Genomic DNA, 18,398 nt, shown 5'->3' on the forward strand with positions numbered 1-18,398 from the left:
AGGCATTACTTCAAGGACACAATCTTTCTCCATGTTTACAACGGTGTTAGCTGTCAGGACTTGACAGTTCCAGGTGTGAAATGAATAGGAGGAAGCTCAAACACACTGCCACAAGTAGGCAGTTTAAATGCATTTTATTCTCTCACTTTGCTATGAAGTTTTCTTTGATGAGAAAAAAATTGAAAGCTGCTTATCAACAAAGGTTTCAGACTTTTATTGAATTACCTATCGAGTCATTAGACTTCATTCATGCAGCATAAAACGTTGGTACAGACCAAACACTATTAGCTTGTGTACCCTGGTAGTGTTGTGTAGTGTTGTGTATTGTAAGAAATCCTCTGAGTTTGTGGATTGGCTGGACCAACCGTGAATGCTGCACCTGTGAGTGAGAAATGCATAAACAGTAAATAGTAAGGATGGTAATGTCCTTAAATACAGTTGATTGTCTCGGACAGCTGAATTAGAAAAACACATACAGACTGTAGAATCCTTAAAGCTCCAAATGACTCAGAAAATGTGATAAAATATGACCGATGCCTGGTTTTGAACTGGAAAGCTAATCAGAATTTAAATAAAATTTAAATAGAATCCACTGTAGATAATAAAGGTTGCATAATTAGACATTTACATTTTGACAGATACAAAAACTTAACTTATATTGTCAGACTCAGTGTCAGTACAAAGAATATTGAAAACGTTAAAATACTACCTTGAAAATATAATTTAATGAGTTTGGCCTGCATGTATATTTTACAATCTTCCCTTTATTTCATAAAGCACAGACATATTGTTGCGTTGCTGAGAGCTGACACGAGTTTATCATAAAGAGTGTCAACCGTTGCAGCACCAGGTGTCACCTCCGTGTCATCCCAGATTATATCAGGTAACGTCTTGTTTGCTGCGAGATGAGAGGCGCAGTACGAGGTAGCATCTTGACACACTTTTCTCGGTTCACACTGTGGAAAGCTTCGATCCATTTTTAGCACGGATAGTACCACACAGCAGTTGTTTGTGTAAGGATATCTGTATAAACACGGCGTCTCTCAGCACTGGACAGTTATTAGAGGCTCAAAAAGATTTACCTGGAGACAGTACGCCTGTGTGTCTGAAGCACACTGAATACCTGAATGAGTGATATGATGATACTGTATATGCCTAAAGGCCTGTGAAACAATAACTATTGCACTTTATATTACAATATACAGTACATATACATGTATAAATAATACTTAAACATTAAAATAGGAATTGTTGCATTTGCAGATGTAACTGTTCCATATTTCTGTACAGATCTCTTTTGAAAAACGTATGTTTTTGCAAAATCAGGTTATCAGACCGTGAAGAAAATATGATACAACATGGTCCGAGAGATGACAGACGAGACGTTCATATTACTTCCTTCCAAAAGGGGCATTCAGGTCTTGTATCTCACAAACAAGTCTCTGAAAAAGGAGCTTATTATTGTTTTCCATAGGCTGATTAGTGCTAGAAGTCTCTGCATTTTCAACGGGCCTTCTCTCGCTGGCGCCCCCTCCTGTTTCTGCAGTCCGAGCATATTTTTTGGAGAGAAAATGGGGGTCAGTTGCTCTGGAAACCACAGAAGCATTCGTGTCCCCCGTCCACTCTCTTCCATGGAGTCACTCCTTTGAGGAGTATTCCCAGCCCCTCCTCAGGGCCCTATAAGAAGCACACTGGTCCGACCTCCAGGTGATAGCGTGCGCCAGGTTCTGTGGTCAGGAGGTTGTACACGTCCACGATGGGGAGCAAGTTTGGGTCCTGGGTCTGGAAGATGAAGTGGGTCTGATGCCAGCGGTCATCTTTGATCTGAAAGTGGAAGATGTCACATGATGTGGAAGACAAAATAACATCAAAGGGTCAGTTCTCTCTCTCTTACTTCTAGTTTTATATAGCTATGTAGATAGTTTTGGATTTTTGGTGCAGCTTTGGAGACATCTGTCGCTGAGATGTCTGCCTCCACCCCCGAAACAAAGGAGGTGAATATGGAACCTACATTAAATTCAGCAGCAGGTTGCCTCTCCACAAGCGTTCTGTTAATAGCTGTTTCCAGACCCTATAGTTCGGGGGATTCTCTGAGGGGAAACGTACGCTGGGGATCTCCCCCCGAGAACTACATAGCTTCAAGGGTATTTGATCTGTTTGCATTTGCACCGCCGCTAGGAACGTGTAGTGATGTAAAACAGCTGGCAGGTGGTTTAACAACATCACTTCTGCGCTTCATATGAATCATAACCGTGTTTGCGGTTTGTCCTGCAAAGTTGGCCCTTGTTGGCTGTTTTTTGGCAGGAGCATCATGTTGGATTAGCATCTGAGATAGCAGCGCTGTCGGTGAATGAAATCACTCTGATTGGCAGTTCAACTTAGGGTACAAGAAGAAAAACAGTGAGGAAAGCAAACCGCTAAATTCAAGAGTGCGTGAAGATCGAAAAACACACTTGTTATATGAGGTACGATTGTTTCTTTTTAAGCCATTGAGCTCTTAAGCAGAAACAGTTCCTGATGTTGTGATTGTTTGCCAAAGCACCATGTAAACTGGCTAACTAGCACCTGGAATCCGCCCTGTCGGCCCTCTGGTTTCTTTTTGAATGATGAATACAGTCTACTGCCATCTGCTGGTGTAGAGAGTTATTTCCTCTTATGCAGGCACAGAACGTTCATGCTAGTTGACCGCTGGCTGTTGTCTTTGCTGTGTGTTCAAGTGCAACTTTTTGGCCAAGACACAGGCAACACAACAGTGGGCATTTGTTGCCACTAGTTCTTTGACATTGATTTGATGTGTCTGGTCCTTAAAAAAACACAATGGTTCCTAGTTCTGGAGGTCCAGAAATCATACAAAGGGGGTTCTTTTAGAACTATGACAGAGTTGATCTGGTCCAAAATCGGCTATTGTCCAAGTCACTCTGAATAATCCACAGGCTTTATTGTTATCTTCCTGTTTTCTTTTTTTTTAATTTGGAATTATTCTCTACCGAAACCACTGACATTGAGGTCTGTGGATTAGTCACAGTAACAGTGACACTGCTGTGTGCACGTCAAACTTAATTCTAATCACCTCTACTGTGTTGGGTTGGAGGCAGAAATATTACAAGCAGATGTCTCAAAAGCTGGAGAAATAAATCCCAAACTATCTGCATGATTAGACGCCAAATGAGGTAAGTGAGGACATTTTTATGTTGTGGTCAAAGTATGGAGGTCGCACATGAAGGCAATTAGCTTAGCATAAAGCCTAGAAGCAGACAAACAGCTAGCTTGGGTCACTCCAAAGTTTAAACATCTGCCTATTAACACGTAATTGACACATAATATCACGTTTGTTTCATCAGTGCACAAAAGGAACCTGATGTTGTGGCTTTACAGGGAGTTATATGCAAGACACCATAAAGTCTCTACACCTGGATGAGAAATAGTTATAGCATGTTACTCCCCATAAAACCACAAATTGTTTGGTTATATTTAAAATTTTTTGAGAATATCTTTATGTAACTTTTGTTTGTTTACAAGAAAACTCCAAAGGCCTCATTCAACACACAGTTTGATCTCTTATCAATCTTCTCATCTAATTTTCAGCAAGACAGCGAATACATTTGTCGAAATGTTGGACTTGTCCTTCAAGGATGTATACATGGTTGGATTGTTGGATTCAAGGGGTAAGTACTACATATACCAGAAAAGTAACAGTGCTTACCCAGCAGTCGTCCCTGGGTATTAGCGGCTCCAGGAGGTCACCTGCCTGAATCTTCTCCCCTGACCAGGCTTTGAAGCTCACAGCCCTGGATGAAGGTTGCATGGAGGGTCCTGCTGCCCACACAGGGGTGTTGAGGCAGTGGATGGTGATGTGCTGCACGGCCTCAGTGCTTAAAAGGTGGATAAAGTTCATCTGGATACGACCCACTCCCATCTCCAACTAGAAAGCAAGAATTTGTATTTATTAAATAATTACAAATTAAGGAACAGGCTTCTTTTAAAGCTGGAGGAGGCAGTTTTTTAGGCATTACTGTGCAAAAATCCCCAAATAAACTTGGAGCATATTTTAATTCAAGTGATCTGAGAGAAAACTAGACTTCCGCGCCTCCTCTTGGCTCTTTGAGCAATCATAGACCATTTCAGAGAGAGGGTGTTCCTATTGACTGTCCTACAAATGCAGATGCACATGCACAAGCCTTTGGTAAAAGTATGGTACAATGGCAGAAAGTTGCTATTCCAGCATTGGCAACAACTGCCTACACTGCAAAGCAACCCAAAAAAGGAAGACGAACTTACCAAACAGAGAGTCTAAAAGAGAGTCTGACAATAAATGAAGTAAAATGTGTCAATGTTGGCGAAATGTTTCAGAGATGGAGAGAAAATGTTGCTAATGGTTCAGCCTTCTGCTAACCGGAGCTAAAGGCTCAAGGCTGCAGCTTCCAGTTCACATTTATGGAGCTAATGTTAGCTAGAGCCTCAAATTTACAGTGTAACCTCTGCCTCACTTCCCGCCGCTACAGACCACCTTGCGTAGAGGAGAATGGGCAGCAGATCGAGAGACAGACCAACAGCAACCCCAATCCAGTCAGCGCAAGCCCCAGCTCCAGGGGACCAGACAGCCCCGCCTTCCCGCCAGATCAGCAAACTTTCTGTTGCTGTCATTACACAGATTAGACCTGGAGCTGCCGTTGGCCACCAGCTCGCTGTGACAACCGGTGCTATGAGCTTCATACTAGCTGTATTTGAGCTGCTGTAGCTGCCAATCGAAGTTCCTTTTCCAGCTTCTTTCCTGGAAAAGCCGCTGCCTGCTCTCATTCCGGCAAAGCTGTCCACAGCAGCAAGGAGCGAGGCGGAGGGACCGTTGGGTGGCTAGCTAGCTAACTCTGGTCTCATTCGTGGTCTGATAAACAGAGAGTGGCGCAAGGAGCGGCTGAGCGTATGTGCAACTCTACAATAAAACAGTAAAAATGTGTAGGAAACACTGGGTTACTGTATGAAGTACCAGGACAGAGAGGGGGGACCTGCAGGAAGCGGATGGATTTTCACATTCTGCGGTTCTTTTGCCTTTTCCAGATGTCTGCCTGCTCCAGCTTTAATAACACTATTTGTTCCTGATGTAAACAACAATTACTGAACTAAGTTGTTGGCAAGTATTAGTCTCTGTAACAGAAGAGGCACAATCTATTTGGGAGTTGATAACAGACTCCAGTCCTGTTATTAATTAGACTGAGTTACATCTGTATCACACATTGTGACTTGATACATGGATGTCTGTTTCAGTATTTAATTTGCAGTTCACGCAGGCTGTGAGTTTGTATATCTGTTCTTGTGTGCTGCGATGTATCACTGCAGTATCTTCTGGCTGAAGTATAACTCCAAAACAAAAGCATAAAAGGAGAGCTTAAGATCCTGGAGCATTACTTGCCAACTGAGCGTGCCTGTGATAGTGATTTGGCCAACAGGACTAAATGGGAAGCCCTAAGATTCATTGCGATGATTATCCATCAAAAAAGAGCTACAGTTTATAGTACAGGGCCAGAAAACAAACAGCTGTGCACCTTAATTTATAACATGAACAGTAAACTCTAAGCTCCTCTGCTTCTTGAGAAATCCTTTGAAAACATTCTCCACATGCACACAAGCAATCACGCATTTGATATTCATCCATTGACGGCATAACAAGCTCCTGAAGTGTTCTTCTCTGCATCTAAGTGATATGAGTTCATCTAGCTGAAGCAAATGACTTAATAAAGAAGTGATCCGAACCTTTGATACTGTGATAGGCTTCAAGCAGGTCTGTCCTCCACTGGTGAAGTTACACGTCACCTCGACAGTGTCAGCATTGCAGCCGAGGTTTGGGTCGATCCAGTAAGTGCCTGTCAAAGAGCAGCAGCAGAACAGAGCTCTTAATTAACAGGAACAGAAAGGATATGTGCAAGGAAATAATTAAGCAGTTTAAATGTCTCCTCACCGTCGTGCATCTTCTGTTCACAGTTGTAGAGGTCTCGGCAGATTCGTGCAGGGTTGTCACGCTTTCCCAGCGGGTTCTTAAGACTCCGGATCATAGTGTTGAGATGCTGCAAGGTCTTGAAGATCTCTGCGCTCTGGTCCAACATGGGCAGGTCCATGCTCTGATAGTTATGCTTTGGACAAAAATATGAGCATGACTTTTAGCCATGACTAGCAGCTGTATAGGTCGCTCCGTCAATCAGTTAAATTGGTTCGTCCAAAACAATTTCTCCAACCTTAGGCGGCCAAAGTCTTTACCCTAGGAGGATGAACTTGCCATGGAGGTCAACTGTGTGTGTATGTTTGTGTTCATGCTACTTGTTAATGGTTATTATGGATGTGGATTGCTTCTGAGCCAAAGGACAGCTGACTAACTGCTCATGCTTGGGATGCACTGATCCTGGTCTGATACCAATACTGATGTTTTTGTGTTGTTGTACATTTTGTTTTTGTTATTTATTCCCCCTATTGCACAGGGGAAACAGATCTTAATTATCTTAATTATTAACAGTTAGTCTCGAGCCCTGCTTTTTAGTCTGCACAAAATTGATGTGACACAACAGAAAAACATCAGCCACTGCCATCAGTGAGTGTCATCTTGTTTGCTCACAGGCCAATGGCAGTCAACAAGGCAAATATTGGCTGATGTGAATGTGCGGGTGATAAATCAGTGCATCTCTAGTTCCCTTGTCTAAAAGGCAGTGGAAGTGGCCTGTAACAGAAAGGTGCATAGTTTCTAAATGAATTCACGTAACATTACCAAACTTTATAGAAAGACACACACAGATAAACAGATACATATGCCATTTTGCTACATCCCTTTTCATAAGTCATGAACCGGTTGTCGTAGGAAGGCATAATTTAAAATGTAACGTAATCTTTATCAGATCAGAGAATAACTTATTTGACAGACTTAGTTGGATCTCTAACTTGTTCAGGTTTATAATGACTCCGTTAGATTAACCAAACTGCAAACTGGCTTGATTTCTTTTAAAAACATGGGAAGATGGTAATAAGAAATGAAATGACCCAAAAAATTAGCAAGAAATTAGTAAAAAGGAGAAAATCAAAAAACAAGAAAAGTAATAAAAGAAAAAATAAAAATAAATAAAGTTTAAAAACAAGCAAACAATTAAATAGCCCGGAAAGAGTGCTTAAAAAATGTAAGAATTCTGTAACAAAATTTTAAAATGTAGTTTATTATTATAGTTTCTCCCTAACTTTTTTCTTTTTTCCCTATTTTTTTAAGTAATTTTCTAAAAATTTTTTTTTTTTTTTTTTTTTAAATTTGTGGGACATTTCTTACCAAGTTGCTCATAGCCCTTTTTCCCATGTTTTTTTTTTTTTATTATTTATTAAAGAAATCACATCAATTTGCTCAGGGTTAAAAGGTTTAAATACTTGCGAAAGGCGTCTGAAAGCATCACATGAAAAGCAATGTTGTTCCAGGTTTCCAAGTGTTAATAAAACCCATTAGAACCCCAACAATCAACACTGATTCCTTGCAACGTACACAGTTCCCCTCAAAACTAACCTCTGGCCTCAGTGAAGTGTGGGAGTCAATGATGTCTTGAAAGGTGGCATCAAGAGCCTCATTTCTCTACCAAAGAAGACAGCAAGACAACAAGGTAACCACGACGACAGTCATTTTTACTTTTGTACTACAACCAAGGTGTCTACAGATGTCAAGACACTTACATTTTATGGTTTTTAAGATCCTTTTAAGATCATTTTTACCCAATTTAAGACAGATTTTTTGGACAAATCATGTTTTGCTTATTAATGCATTGCAGGTGAGTATAAAGGGAGACAGTGTATATGTGGTCTCATACAGACAGAGACATGGTTATTAGAGTGAGTTAGATTAATCTACATTTTGTCAACAAGTGCGTGCAGGTTAAGTTCAGTGGTAGGTTTAAAGATTTGTAACATCAGAAATGTGGACCTTTATGCAAAAGAGCTTGACTCATTTTGACAAATAGTAATTAAAAGGTGGATAAATAAAATTAGATTAAATGTTTGTGGCGGTTAAAACCTCACAAATTAAAATGTAAGACTCTTTAATGACTTTTAAATCCTAATATTTTTTACATAATTGAATTTAAGACATTTTAAGGACCTGCAGACACCCTGACTATAACATGTCATTATTCCCAAAACTGTGACTTAAAAAATAAAAGCATACTTACAAGTAAGAGGACAGAACTGGGAGGACCCTAAAAACCAAAGAGACAAGCTTGTATTATAATCTCCATGTATACTGACACACTTTAGTTGTTTATCTTGTTGGCACTTTTGTAGAAACAGTCACTCGGTGCATTGTGTTTGGAGAGCAGTTCTGCAAACGCTAATCGACACTGTTGGTGGTGGGCTCTGCCAATCTCATCCAATATGCAGTAATGCACAGAAACAATCATGAATGCACAGGAAATGAGGCGTGAACGCACAGGAAATAAAGCATGTCAAATGCAGAGAAGAGGAGCCGCTGGCGAACAGCTATTTGAATCAGATCAGAGTGGAAAACAAGCAGGTCCCTAACTAGTTAGATTATTCTCCCAATAACACTTCAAATGCTCACAGTTCAGCTCGGGTGTAGATGCACAAATTAGTTTTTACACCTCAAATGATTTTCCAGGGGACCAGATACTGCACCCACAGCCGAGCACTTCCTTTTTTTTCAGTGTAACTTTGGGATGTGAATTATGAAAACACGTTACTTTTTGGCTTTTATGGATACACATTAGAGTCAAAAGACTATTCTGCTCTGTGCGCTGTGAAATCAATGAGTGTGTTCCAGTCTCTTCTCCCTCTGAAATCTTCCCTCCTTGATCTTGATTTCTGGAGGATGCTTAAAGAACACTTTTAAAGGTATAATGTGTCAGATAGAGCTACACTTTCAGTATAAAACATCCAAAAAATGAGCTCATATCATCAACAGACATTATGTTAAAAACGTCTTTGTACTGTGTTGCAGTGATATCTACCCAAATGAGCATGCTAACCAGGGCCTGTCCTGTTTTGTCGCACAGCTTGTACCCTACGAGGCAACAGTGAGTCACTGCAGCATCCAACCTGTGTTCAGTCCAACATGAGATGCCAAATGGTGTCGATATGGTTTTGACGCGGCTGTTTTCTTGCTGCTATGGTCTTGATAAAACTAAGCAAAGCCTTGTTTTTGAATTTTGTGTATTCTTGCTGTTCTGTTAGTAGTTAGTAGGGCTGGTCAATATGGACAAAAATTCATATCTCGGTATTTACAGGCTGACTGGCAATGCACTATATATCTCTTGGTATTTTCTGCAAAATGGACTACATGTTTTCAGTTGCAAGTCAAAGCCACATTTGAGATGTCACGAGCACTTTTATGAAAACAAATTGTGATCAAAATAAAAGGCAAAGACAGGGATTGTATTCCCGTTTGAAAGCTGCACAACGTGTAAATGAAAATTTCTATAAAATAAATAGCAGGCCTGTACATTAACAATGGTGGCACAGTGGTTAGCACTGTCACCTCACAGCAAGAGGGCTCCTGGTACGAACTCAGGGTAGGGGAGCCCTTCTGTGTAGAAGTTTGCATGTTCTCCCTGTGTCAGCATGGGTTTGCTCCCACAGTCCAAAGACATGCAGGTTAAGTGGTGACTCTCAATTGTCCGTAGGTGTGAATGTGAGCATGAATGGTTGTCTGTCTCTATGTGTCAGCCCTGTGATAGTCTGGTGACCTGTCCAGGGTGTACCCTGCCTCTCGCTTAGTGTCAGCTGGGATAGGCTAGGGCACACCCGCAACACCTGACAGGATAGGAGGTTACAAAAAAATGAATGAATGTACATTGACATTTTTGCACACAGCACTGGAGCTACAGAGGTTTAAAGGTTTGCAGCACAGGACACAAAACTATAACATGACTGTAAATGTATTTAATAGGCCTTAATCCATTGTAGTTTAAAACAATTAAAAATTTCATTCATTTTCCATGGCCTTTCAAATGAATCTAGTGTATATTTTTATTTATTTAGGCTATTAGTCTTATTTATGCACAGAGCTTCAACAGCGAGGCCGAGGGAGGGAAGGAGCGAGAGACACTATCTGCGCTATACACATCTTCTATATAAAACATCTGTGTTGTTGCTGCATTTTTTTTTAAACACATCTGTCGCCTGCATCCAGATGCTGTCTCCATGTCATACAATAGAGTACAACTGCCAGTGACACGCTATGATCCACCTCACACACAAACTCACAGCGCAGCACTGGACTGCACATGTGCTGCTGTAGTGTCACCTCACAGACTGATTTAGTGTAGCACATGCAACATACAGACCGATGTCACACTGTAGACTAATGAACAGACAGATTAAACAGATGAGCAGCTCTGTGTCTCTCTGAGTGCTGATGGAGAAAATGTGATCTTGCTTGAAAATACATCATCGCCCAGCCTGTGTAGTTGGCTTTATTTTTTATAACTGATGGCTGTAAATTTAGATGGTATGGGCCTAGTAGTAGACCGGTGAAATGCTGCCCCCCATTTCTTTGGAGCATGTGACCAGGCATTACACATTGCACTTTTAACCAAGCATGACTCTCGTTGTTGACTTTTTTCAGACACTTAAATCTAGTCCAAATTCCAAAAAAGGAAGATATACCATTCATACAAAATGATAAACTTACTGGTGGTCCAGGTGGTCCACGAGGGCCAGGCAATCCCTGAAAAATTTCATCACCACATTAGCTTTCAAATTATTTAGGACTTGGACTTTATAGAAGATGATAAAGTTAATTCATTTCTTCTAGTGCTGAGCAGCCACAGGCCCGTGCAGAGAATAATGATTAAGCTACAGAAGTGAATAATTACTCACCCTTGGTCCTTGCAACCCCTGTTAAAGATGAGAGAAAAAGTAATCAATATTCACAAGTGGACAATCAGTTCCACAATAACAGAATGAGTTTGAGAGCAGACCAAATATTACTCTGTCATGCAAAGTGGAACGTCGTCTTTGTGCAGCCAATTCAATAGACATCTTTATCTATTGTATGTTGAATTGCCCTCTTGCCTCTTTGCAAGCCTACACTCAGAAATCTTATTTCTACACAGCAAATCCTATTTTCACGCAGGAAACTCATACATGAATGTTGGCGTTTGGGGAGTGAGCTTGTGAAATATGCCCGTGTACGAACGCTCAGCAAACCCCTTAAAAAGCTTGAGATGAGCATGCAGCCAACATTTATCACCCTGACAGGAATTCCACAGCAGCTAAGTGTCACTGCGAGTGTAACAACAAACAGTGGAGCACAATAGGAAATGAAAAGTGCTGAGGGCAAAGGAGGCTGAGTGGTGCGCCTTCTCCATACTAAGTATCCTATTCTGTGCTCACAGTACAGACAGAAAAGGATTCATCAAAACAGCGCCACGCACCGTCTCCCCCCGACTTCCTTTGTCACCCTGGGGTCCCTGATGGAGAAAAAGGAGACAGAGGATCACTCCATCACTGCCGAAAAAGCAGAGAGAAGTCACATAAAGCTTGGCAGATAGGATGAGATATGAGGTACATACAGGATGACCGCTGGGGCCAATGATGCCAACGGGGCCCAAAGCTCCCTCCATACCCTGGAAAGCAGAGGCATGTTAGTGACTGACGACACATATGATGGAGCATCTCATGGCGCGCTGCTTATTTTTCACGGGAATTGTGCAGTTTGTGAGAGTTAAGAGCACCGGCATCGGCTGAAATACTGCACAGAGTTACCAAACTACCATTAATCTTCATCTTACCAACAAACCACGCGGCCCTTTTGGTCCCTGTATCCCGGCCGGGCCCATGTCTCCCTGGGGTCCCTAGGAAGACAAATACTTGTCATTTATAACAGTGGATAAGATACGGTAAGTTTAAAGGTTACACCTGTAGTAAATCATCAGTGACCTTTGTTGACCTCTGTTTGCAACAAGCAGAAGTTGTACTCTGATAAATGTCTCTGCAATTGTTGGATGCTAAAACAAAGATGTCTTAAGATGCTGTTCCTCTAATGGCCACTAGGTGGTAGCTCTAGGAGAATGCACTCCCATTTCCAGACTACATGCTAATTACAAACATTTAAGCCAACAAAGATCAAAACCAGGCTTTGCATAGCTTAGTTAGCTCCAACCTCAACAGTTTGTCTGGTCAAATTAGCAAAATGCTTGCTGCACATGGCACACTGAGCGTCAGGATCCCACCGTTTCCCATTCTTCCTGTTGATGCCTCACATCTGTATCCACTTTTGGCCTTTTGAAACCTCATTTTTTTTTCAGTTCTGCAGCTAAATAAAAACATAGTTCTGGTAGTGCATCCCATCACACAACAACCTTGGGGCATTTCTCTGTTGTTTGCTGGCAGACATAAATGACAAGATGACAAGGAGGCACCTTCAAGCAAAACAAAGTCAGAAGAGAGCGATGTATTGTTTCCTCCTCTGGTGGGGTGGGACTTAATTGTGCTCTCCCGCTGTGCTAATGCTAATCATCACCTATACTGTTTGCAATTAGTATACAGAATCTAAAAGTCATTTTTCATTTGTACCAAAAGTAAATACAATACTTTGACGAATGTCGAGGTCAAAATCAAACTTAAAATTGCCAGATTAACTTCACAAAGACAAAGTACTTTCCCCCTAAAGTATAAATGCATTATTATTTTTGTTTGTTTCCTTAGGTGTTTTTAGAGTTTATCCTACTATACACCATTAGCAGTTTATTTAATTGACTGCAGCTGTGAGCAGGTTATCCATTTCCTGTGTGCATTACAGTGTTGTTTAAACAAACACTGAAAAATGAAATGGATTCAGTGTGCAGACAAACGTTTACAATGTGCTCATTCGAGATGAACTGCACCTCTCCTGGAAAATAAGATTAGGGGGCAGTGACAAAAAGTGGGACAGTTTCCATCAAAGATGTCCTATTTCTTGCAGCCTTCAAAGAATATACAAAAGGTCATAGAAACATAATGTAGTTTGCAGAACAGGTATTATTATAATTGTCAGCCACACAAGATGTTTGTAAACAGAATAAACCTTCATTGTACAACATGAGACCAACAGTCTAGAATCTAGCTTTAAACATTATAATTACGCAGAAAGTTAGGATTTTCTACCAAACCTCGTGTTTGTGGTTAAAACTAAGAGATAATCAGCTGTTTGATCAAGCAACAGCCAGGCATTTCCCATCATGCATCTTGAAGTTAGTGGAAAGCAACTGTGGGGCCTGGCTCTAAAACTGTGGCTGCCTCAATCTGTGAGGTTATCATTGCTCATATGTGTGTGTGATGTCAGAGCAAGTCAAGATCAAGTTGGACACAGATCAACAGTCGGTGATGAATTCTGCACAGGTCTGGCTCATCTCAAACGAGCCTAATGGTGCACAGTGCACACTGAAAACTTGCTTCGAAGTGGCATGTAGTATGGAATTGGGACACAGTTTCAGATTGCATACAATGACTTTCTTTCAAGGCTTCAGCTTCTCTCTTATATATTGCTTTCCACAAGACTAAGGTAGCAACAAACCATTAGCATTATCGATTAATACTGATTTTTAAAATTAATCAAAACCTATATGACTGGACCATGTGGGAATTTAATTTGAATATTTAATTTTTTGTAGGAGTGTCCACAATTTTCTCTTGGATGCCTCCTGCTTACACTGCTCACCTACACGCTATGCCCAAGAATATCCCGAAAACAGCAAAATGAGACAGAAATAAGAAAACGCAGGCAGAGGGAAGGGCCTCTGCTGATAAATACGCAGCCACAGACTGCTACTGGGTCATAAGTGATGGTCTATAGATTATTATTTTAGAAAAACCCTGCATCACCTTTAAGGAGATATGAAAGTCTGCTTTACTGACAGCAATCTCAGCCTGTTACTCTCAGGGGGGTGATTGCCACTTACTCACCCCTCATCCCTCCCTTTTACAATGTGTAATGCTCCTACATTAGTCTGTCGGCAACACCATGCAGAACAGCTCTGTTAGTGTATCCAAGACGTAACATTTTCATATACCACGACAAAACAGCTGCCCCGCTGTTTAACGATACATGTGCTACCAGTTTTAATCTTCTCTAATAAAGCCGTAAAAATTAATGGTTTGCAGCACGTCGCTTTTATCATAATAACACCATAAAAACAGCTTATTGTAATAATTCTGAGTGGAAAGTGGAAAAGTTTTACAAGAAACTTGTGTAAACAGTCGAATCTCTCGTCTTATTTAGAATAAGGTCAATGCTGCAGCTGCTACGTGATTACAACCATTCAACATCACTCCAGGACCTGGGATGTTTAAACACTTTGTTTCAGAGCCTGCACTTTTATCTGATGACTTTACTCTAATTATCCTTACTCACTGCTTCTTAGTTAGAACAATTATTATAAACTCCACTGAACACCAACACAAAGCTCATCTGCTTCACACTCCTGTTCAACTCCCGCAGTAGGAAAATATCCAACATGCCCCTCAGGGTTTTAAATTAAAGAGTGAGACTCCAGGAAAGCCTGTTGTGTTTCTTCAGCTGGCAATAATCTATATTGCAGCAGTGCTGTAAGTAAAGCAGACTTATGGCACAGCAGATGTCACGCTGGGGCATGTTACTGTAATACATAACAGCTTTCATATCAATTTTTACTGAAGACAATAGAAGGTAATGTACCTCCAGACAGTTTTAGGCGTTCAAACTTCACAGAAAGTACTCCAACCAAAATGTGAGTTGAGCCCTGAAAATTACTTTTTGGGTCATCTTACAGTCTGAGAGCCGTATCATCAGTCTGGACTAAGAGATAAGAACTTTGCTCAGACTGGAAAACTAAAACTTTAAGGCCTGATTGACCTGAGGTCACCGTTGTGGTTGTGAATGGAGCTTGACGGTTGCGCATACCTTTGGTCCAAACAGACCGAACACCCCTGGAAATCCTTGTTCACCAGTATCCCCCTGATAAACAGAAGAGAACATATGGTAACCTTCGTCATTGAACATGCAAGTCAGTTGTCATGTACAGAAATTTGAAGTTATTTGATAAATCAGCGCTCACTGGTTGCCCTTTAGGTCCCTGCTCTCCTTGTTTCCCCGGCAATCCCATCCCGCCAACTGAGCCTTTTTTTCCTGATGGACCCGTTTGGCCTGGAAGACCTCTCTCCCCCTGGAGAACACACACATAAACACATGTAAACACATGCACATCCTCCTCATACCCCTCCCAGTAAACTCTAAACAGATGCCCAGACAAACCAGTGGAAGTATAGGCTATTGATCCCCCACTGGCTTCCTACCAACTGACACTGCTTATTAGATTAAATGGGGCACCTAACCAAGTAGGAAGCACCACTGCCAAGAACTAAACCTGGATCTCAACAGCGCTGGTGCCTTTTCCCCTGCATCACTGTGGTGTCCCTTCAAACCTCCTCACAAACTGTCCAAATCTAAGGCTGCATTCACACTGCAGGCCCTGGGCTGCATTCACACCACATATTGTGGCGAAAACACCAGTTCTCCCATTTATTTCAATGTGAGTAGTGCTTCTAGGCTGCGGCGGTGGGGCCACAAGGTAATGCTGGAAAATACGCAGCGGCCTGCCCTAAAAAGTTGAAATAGAATCAACTTTTGGAGAAATGCAACCTGAGGTCACGCTCCAGTGGCCAATCACATAACCTAACCAGTAGGGCCGTAACGGTACATGTATTTGTGTCGAACCGTTCGGTACGCGACTTTCGGTTTGGCACGACCCTGTACTGAATTATTGGGCGCAGGATATTATTTTATTTTATTTTGTTTTATTTTAATTCCGTTTTTGCGAGCCGAACCATTTAAAATATCTAGTTTCCCGACGGACATAATTGAGTGACGGACCGAGTCCCGTAAATCTCCGCTTTCACTTTGTGCAGCGCATTCTCGCATTTTGACAACATGGCAAGTGAGCCTGACGAACCTGAAGACCCACCCGCAAACCTTAAGTCCTCCATTTGGGAACACTTTGGTTTCAGGGTAAAATACGAAGATGGAAATAAACAAGTCGACAAGACAAAAGCAGTGTGCCGACACTGCAGAACAGCGGTCGGGTATGTACTTGGAAACACGTCTAACATGCTAACGCATCTAAAGCGACACCACCCGAGGTTGAACGTTAGCCGGCACGACTAGAAAAAGCAATCTGGTGCAAACTACGATATCGTCGTCGTTTAAAAAGAAGGAGCGTTTCCCTGACTGTTGCACTAAAGAAATAATCAACGCCAATGGAGTTGAGTAAAATTGTTTAAGCTGCACTTTAGATATAAGCATGTTTTGTTTACTGCACTTTAACAAAGTGGGAAAGCTAAGTAAGTTCCTAGTAAAACTGAATCTGAGCAGGCTTTAAAGCTGACCAGCTGCACTATACTTTTTATTTTAATTGAGTAAAACTGTTAAAGCAGAAATGTATATTTATATTTTTCATTCAAAAAATGTGTTAAAAAAACAGCAGGATTTTATTTTTCACTTTTATATTTCTATTTTCATTCAAACAATGTGAAAAAGCAGGATTTTATATATATTTGTTTAATTCAAAAATTGTGTAAAAAGAGTTAGCTGCTGTGGTGGTATGTTTTAATAAGGTTACCAATAAGTAAAAGATATTTAATAGTTGTCTATTTTTTTCATTACTGTACCAAAAAAAACCGAACCGTGACTTGTGTACCGAGGTATGTACCGAACCGAGATTTTTGTGTATCGTTACACCCCTGCTAACCAGGAATCAGACTGAATGACACCCACAGTTCACAGGAACAAGTAATAGAGTCTCTTTTTATCTGTAAATATTATAGTGAGTAAAATAAATGTATGTAATCTACAGATCTTTCAAGCCAACATCAAGAAACTTACTGAAGAGAAATACTTAGTTGCTGAGATGGGATGACTGGCTTTCTATAGCGAGTCTCACAAACGGGCCATGTAAGTGACGCTCCCACACTGCCGCACAACACTGGCTAATCACCTACAACCCCTGATTTGGTATAAATGCAGCGTAAGTGCTCAGTTCAAATTTATTTTATTATTAACTTATCCACATGCACAAAAGAACAACAACAAAGACGTTACACACAACGTGCTGTCATACCGAAGTAAACATAAAAGCCACTGAAGTCAGCATTTATGGTTTAATTTAAAAGTTGATATACAGTGGAAGCCAGCAAATTTACGAGCAGATGATAATGTGGGTGAGCAGAAAGAGAGACAACACTTTAATTATGGCGTTTTGTGGAGCAATGGCTGCTTTTATATGGAGGTGTGCGGGAATACAAAACTTGGCTTTGAGGCTCTTAACTTTTCTCTAACACTGCAGCCATGTCTTCTGTGGCCCCCGTCTGGCCTTTGTTATGATATGCTTTTAAACACAGACCAGTTACACTACGACCCTTTGATGTGTGTTTCCGTACAAGCAAAATTCAAATACATCATCGCAGCTGTTTTCCATGTTTGTATTTCACTGAGTGACTGATTCTCCACTAGCGCAGAATTGTGGTGAATGTTGATTTAGAGCAGACTAGACATTAGAAATTAAGGACAGGGGTACAAAATGTTGACGTTTGACCCCCTGATGGCGGGCCTGATCTAGAGTGACCAAAAATCTAAACTTAAATCGGAACTGAAAAGATGAGATTCCATGAGATTTGTGCTGTTCACACTGTTAAGAAATAAAACAAATTTAAGCCATATACTTCAGTCTGAACGTAGCTTTATAAATGTTTGCACATGGATCACCAACACGACCAAATCAGAATGCAACTTTACTCTTTAACTTTGTGCAGGGAAGTGAAAATCACCTAATATTAACACATAAAGCCTCTCTGTGTTTCTCACAGTCATGCATATTTAAATTTAATGTTATATTGGCAGGGCCGTGCAAATCAAGACAGTGCCAACTCATTAACATTTGCAACACGAACTTCCCAAAATTAATGCTGTGAATAAGAGGTCTTTAGAGATGTGGTGTAAAGACTTGTGCAGAGTTTGGCATTTGAGATTAGAACACACTCCAAACATAAAGGCAGCACTGCGGTGCCAAGGGAGGCAACCCTGGCAGATTAAAGCTGAGCTGGCAATTTCCACTTGATATTGGCAATAAAATCATTGGGATGTACAGAAAAAGCTTGTGCTATAGCTTAACATTAAAGTTCTTTGTGAGCCAGATTAAAACTTTGCACTCTTGGCTCAGCAGATAAAATAATGAAAGAAAAAAAAAGCAGGACATACTGTCCACCCATCATTGTCACCTTTGGTCCGATAGAGCCTTGACTTCCAGGAAGCCCGATCACACCAGTTGTACCAGGATGCCCAGGTTTACCAGGTAAGCCCATTTGTCCATCATCTCCTTGCTCCCCCTGAACACAGACGATTGGTGAATAGCAACGAGGGC

The 18,398-nt window shown here is 41.1% G+C and overlaps 1 protein-coding gene across 1 annotated transcript in view; it reads right to left on the reverse strand.

The window, feature by feature from the left end:
* Nucleotides 1-190: 190 nt before the first annotated feature.
* col27a1b (collagen, type XXVII, alpha 1b) overlaps nt 191-18,398 on the reverse strand; it is a 114,012-nt gene continuing 95,804 nt past the window's right edge. The window contains exons 48-61 of the mRNA XM_033620158.2: nt 18,256-18,363; nt 15,042-15,149; nt 14,888-14,941; nt 11,760-11,822; nt 11,541-11,594; nt 11,403-11,438; nt 10,846-10,863; nt 10,658-10,693; nt 8,181-8,207; nt 7,526-7,591; nt 5,954-6,125; nt 5,749-5,858; nt 3,704-3,922; nt 191-1,824 (exon numbers count right to left, since the gene is read on the reverse strand). Of these exons, the coding sequence (XP_033476049.2) occupies nt 1,678-1,824; nt 3,704-3,922; nt 5,749-5,858; nt 5,954-6,125; nt 7,526-7,591; nt 8,181-8,207; nt 10,658-10,693; nt 10,846-10,863; nt 11,403-11,438; nt 11,541-11,594; nt 11,760-11,822; nt 14,888-14,941; nt 15,042-15,149; nt 18,256-18,363 (1,218 nt within the window). The 3' untranslated portion in view covers nt 191-1,677. The remainder of the gene's footprint in view (nt 1,825-3,703; nt 3,923-5,748; nt 5,859-5,953; nt 6,126-7,525; nt 7,592-8,180; nt 8,208-10,657; nt 10,694-10,845; nt 10,864-11,402; nt 11,439-11,540; nt 11,595-11,759; nt 11,823-14,887; nt 14,942-15,041; nt 15,150-18,255; nt 18,364-18,398) is intronic.

Source organism: Epinephelus lanceolatus, chromosome 9 (genome assembly GCF_041903045.1).
Source record: "Epinephelus lanceolatus isolate andai-2023 chromosome 9, ASM4190304v1, whole genome shotgun sequence".
In the NCBI taxonomy this organism is placed as follows: Eukaryota; Metazoa; Chordata; class Actinopteri; order Perciformes; family Serranidae; genus Epinephelus; species Epinephelus lanceolatus.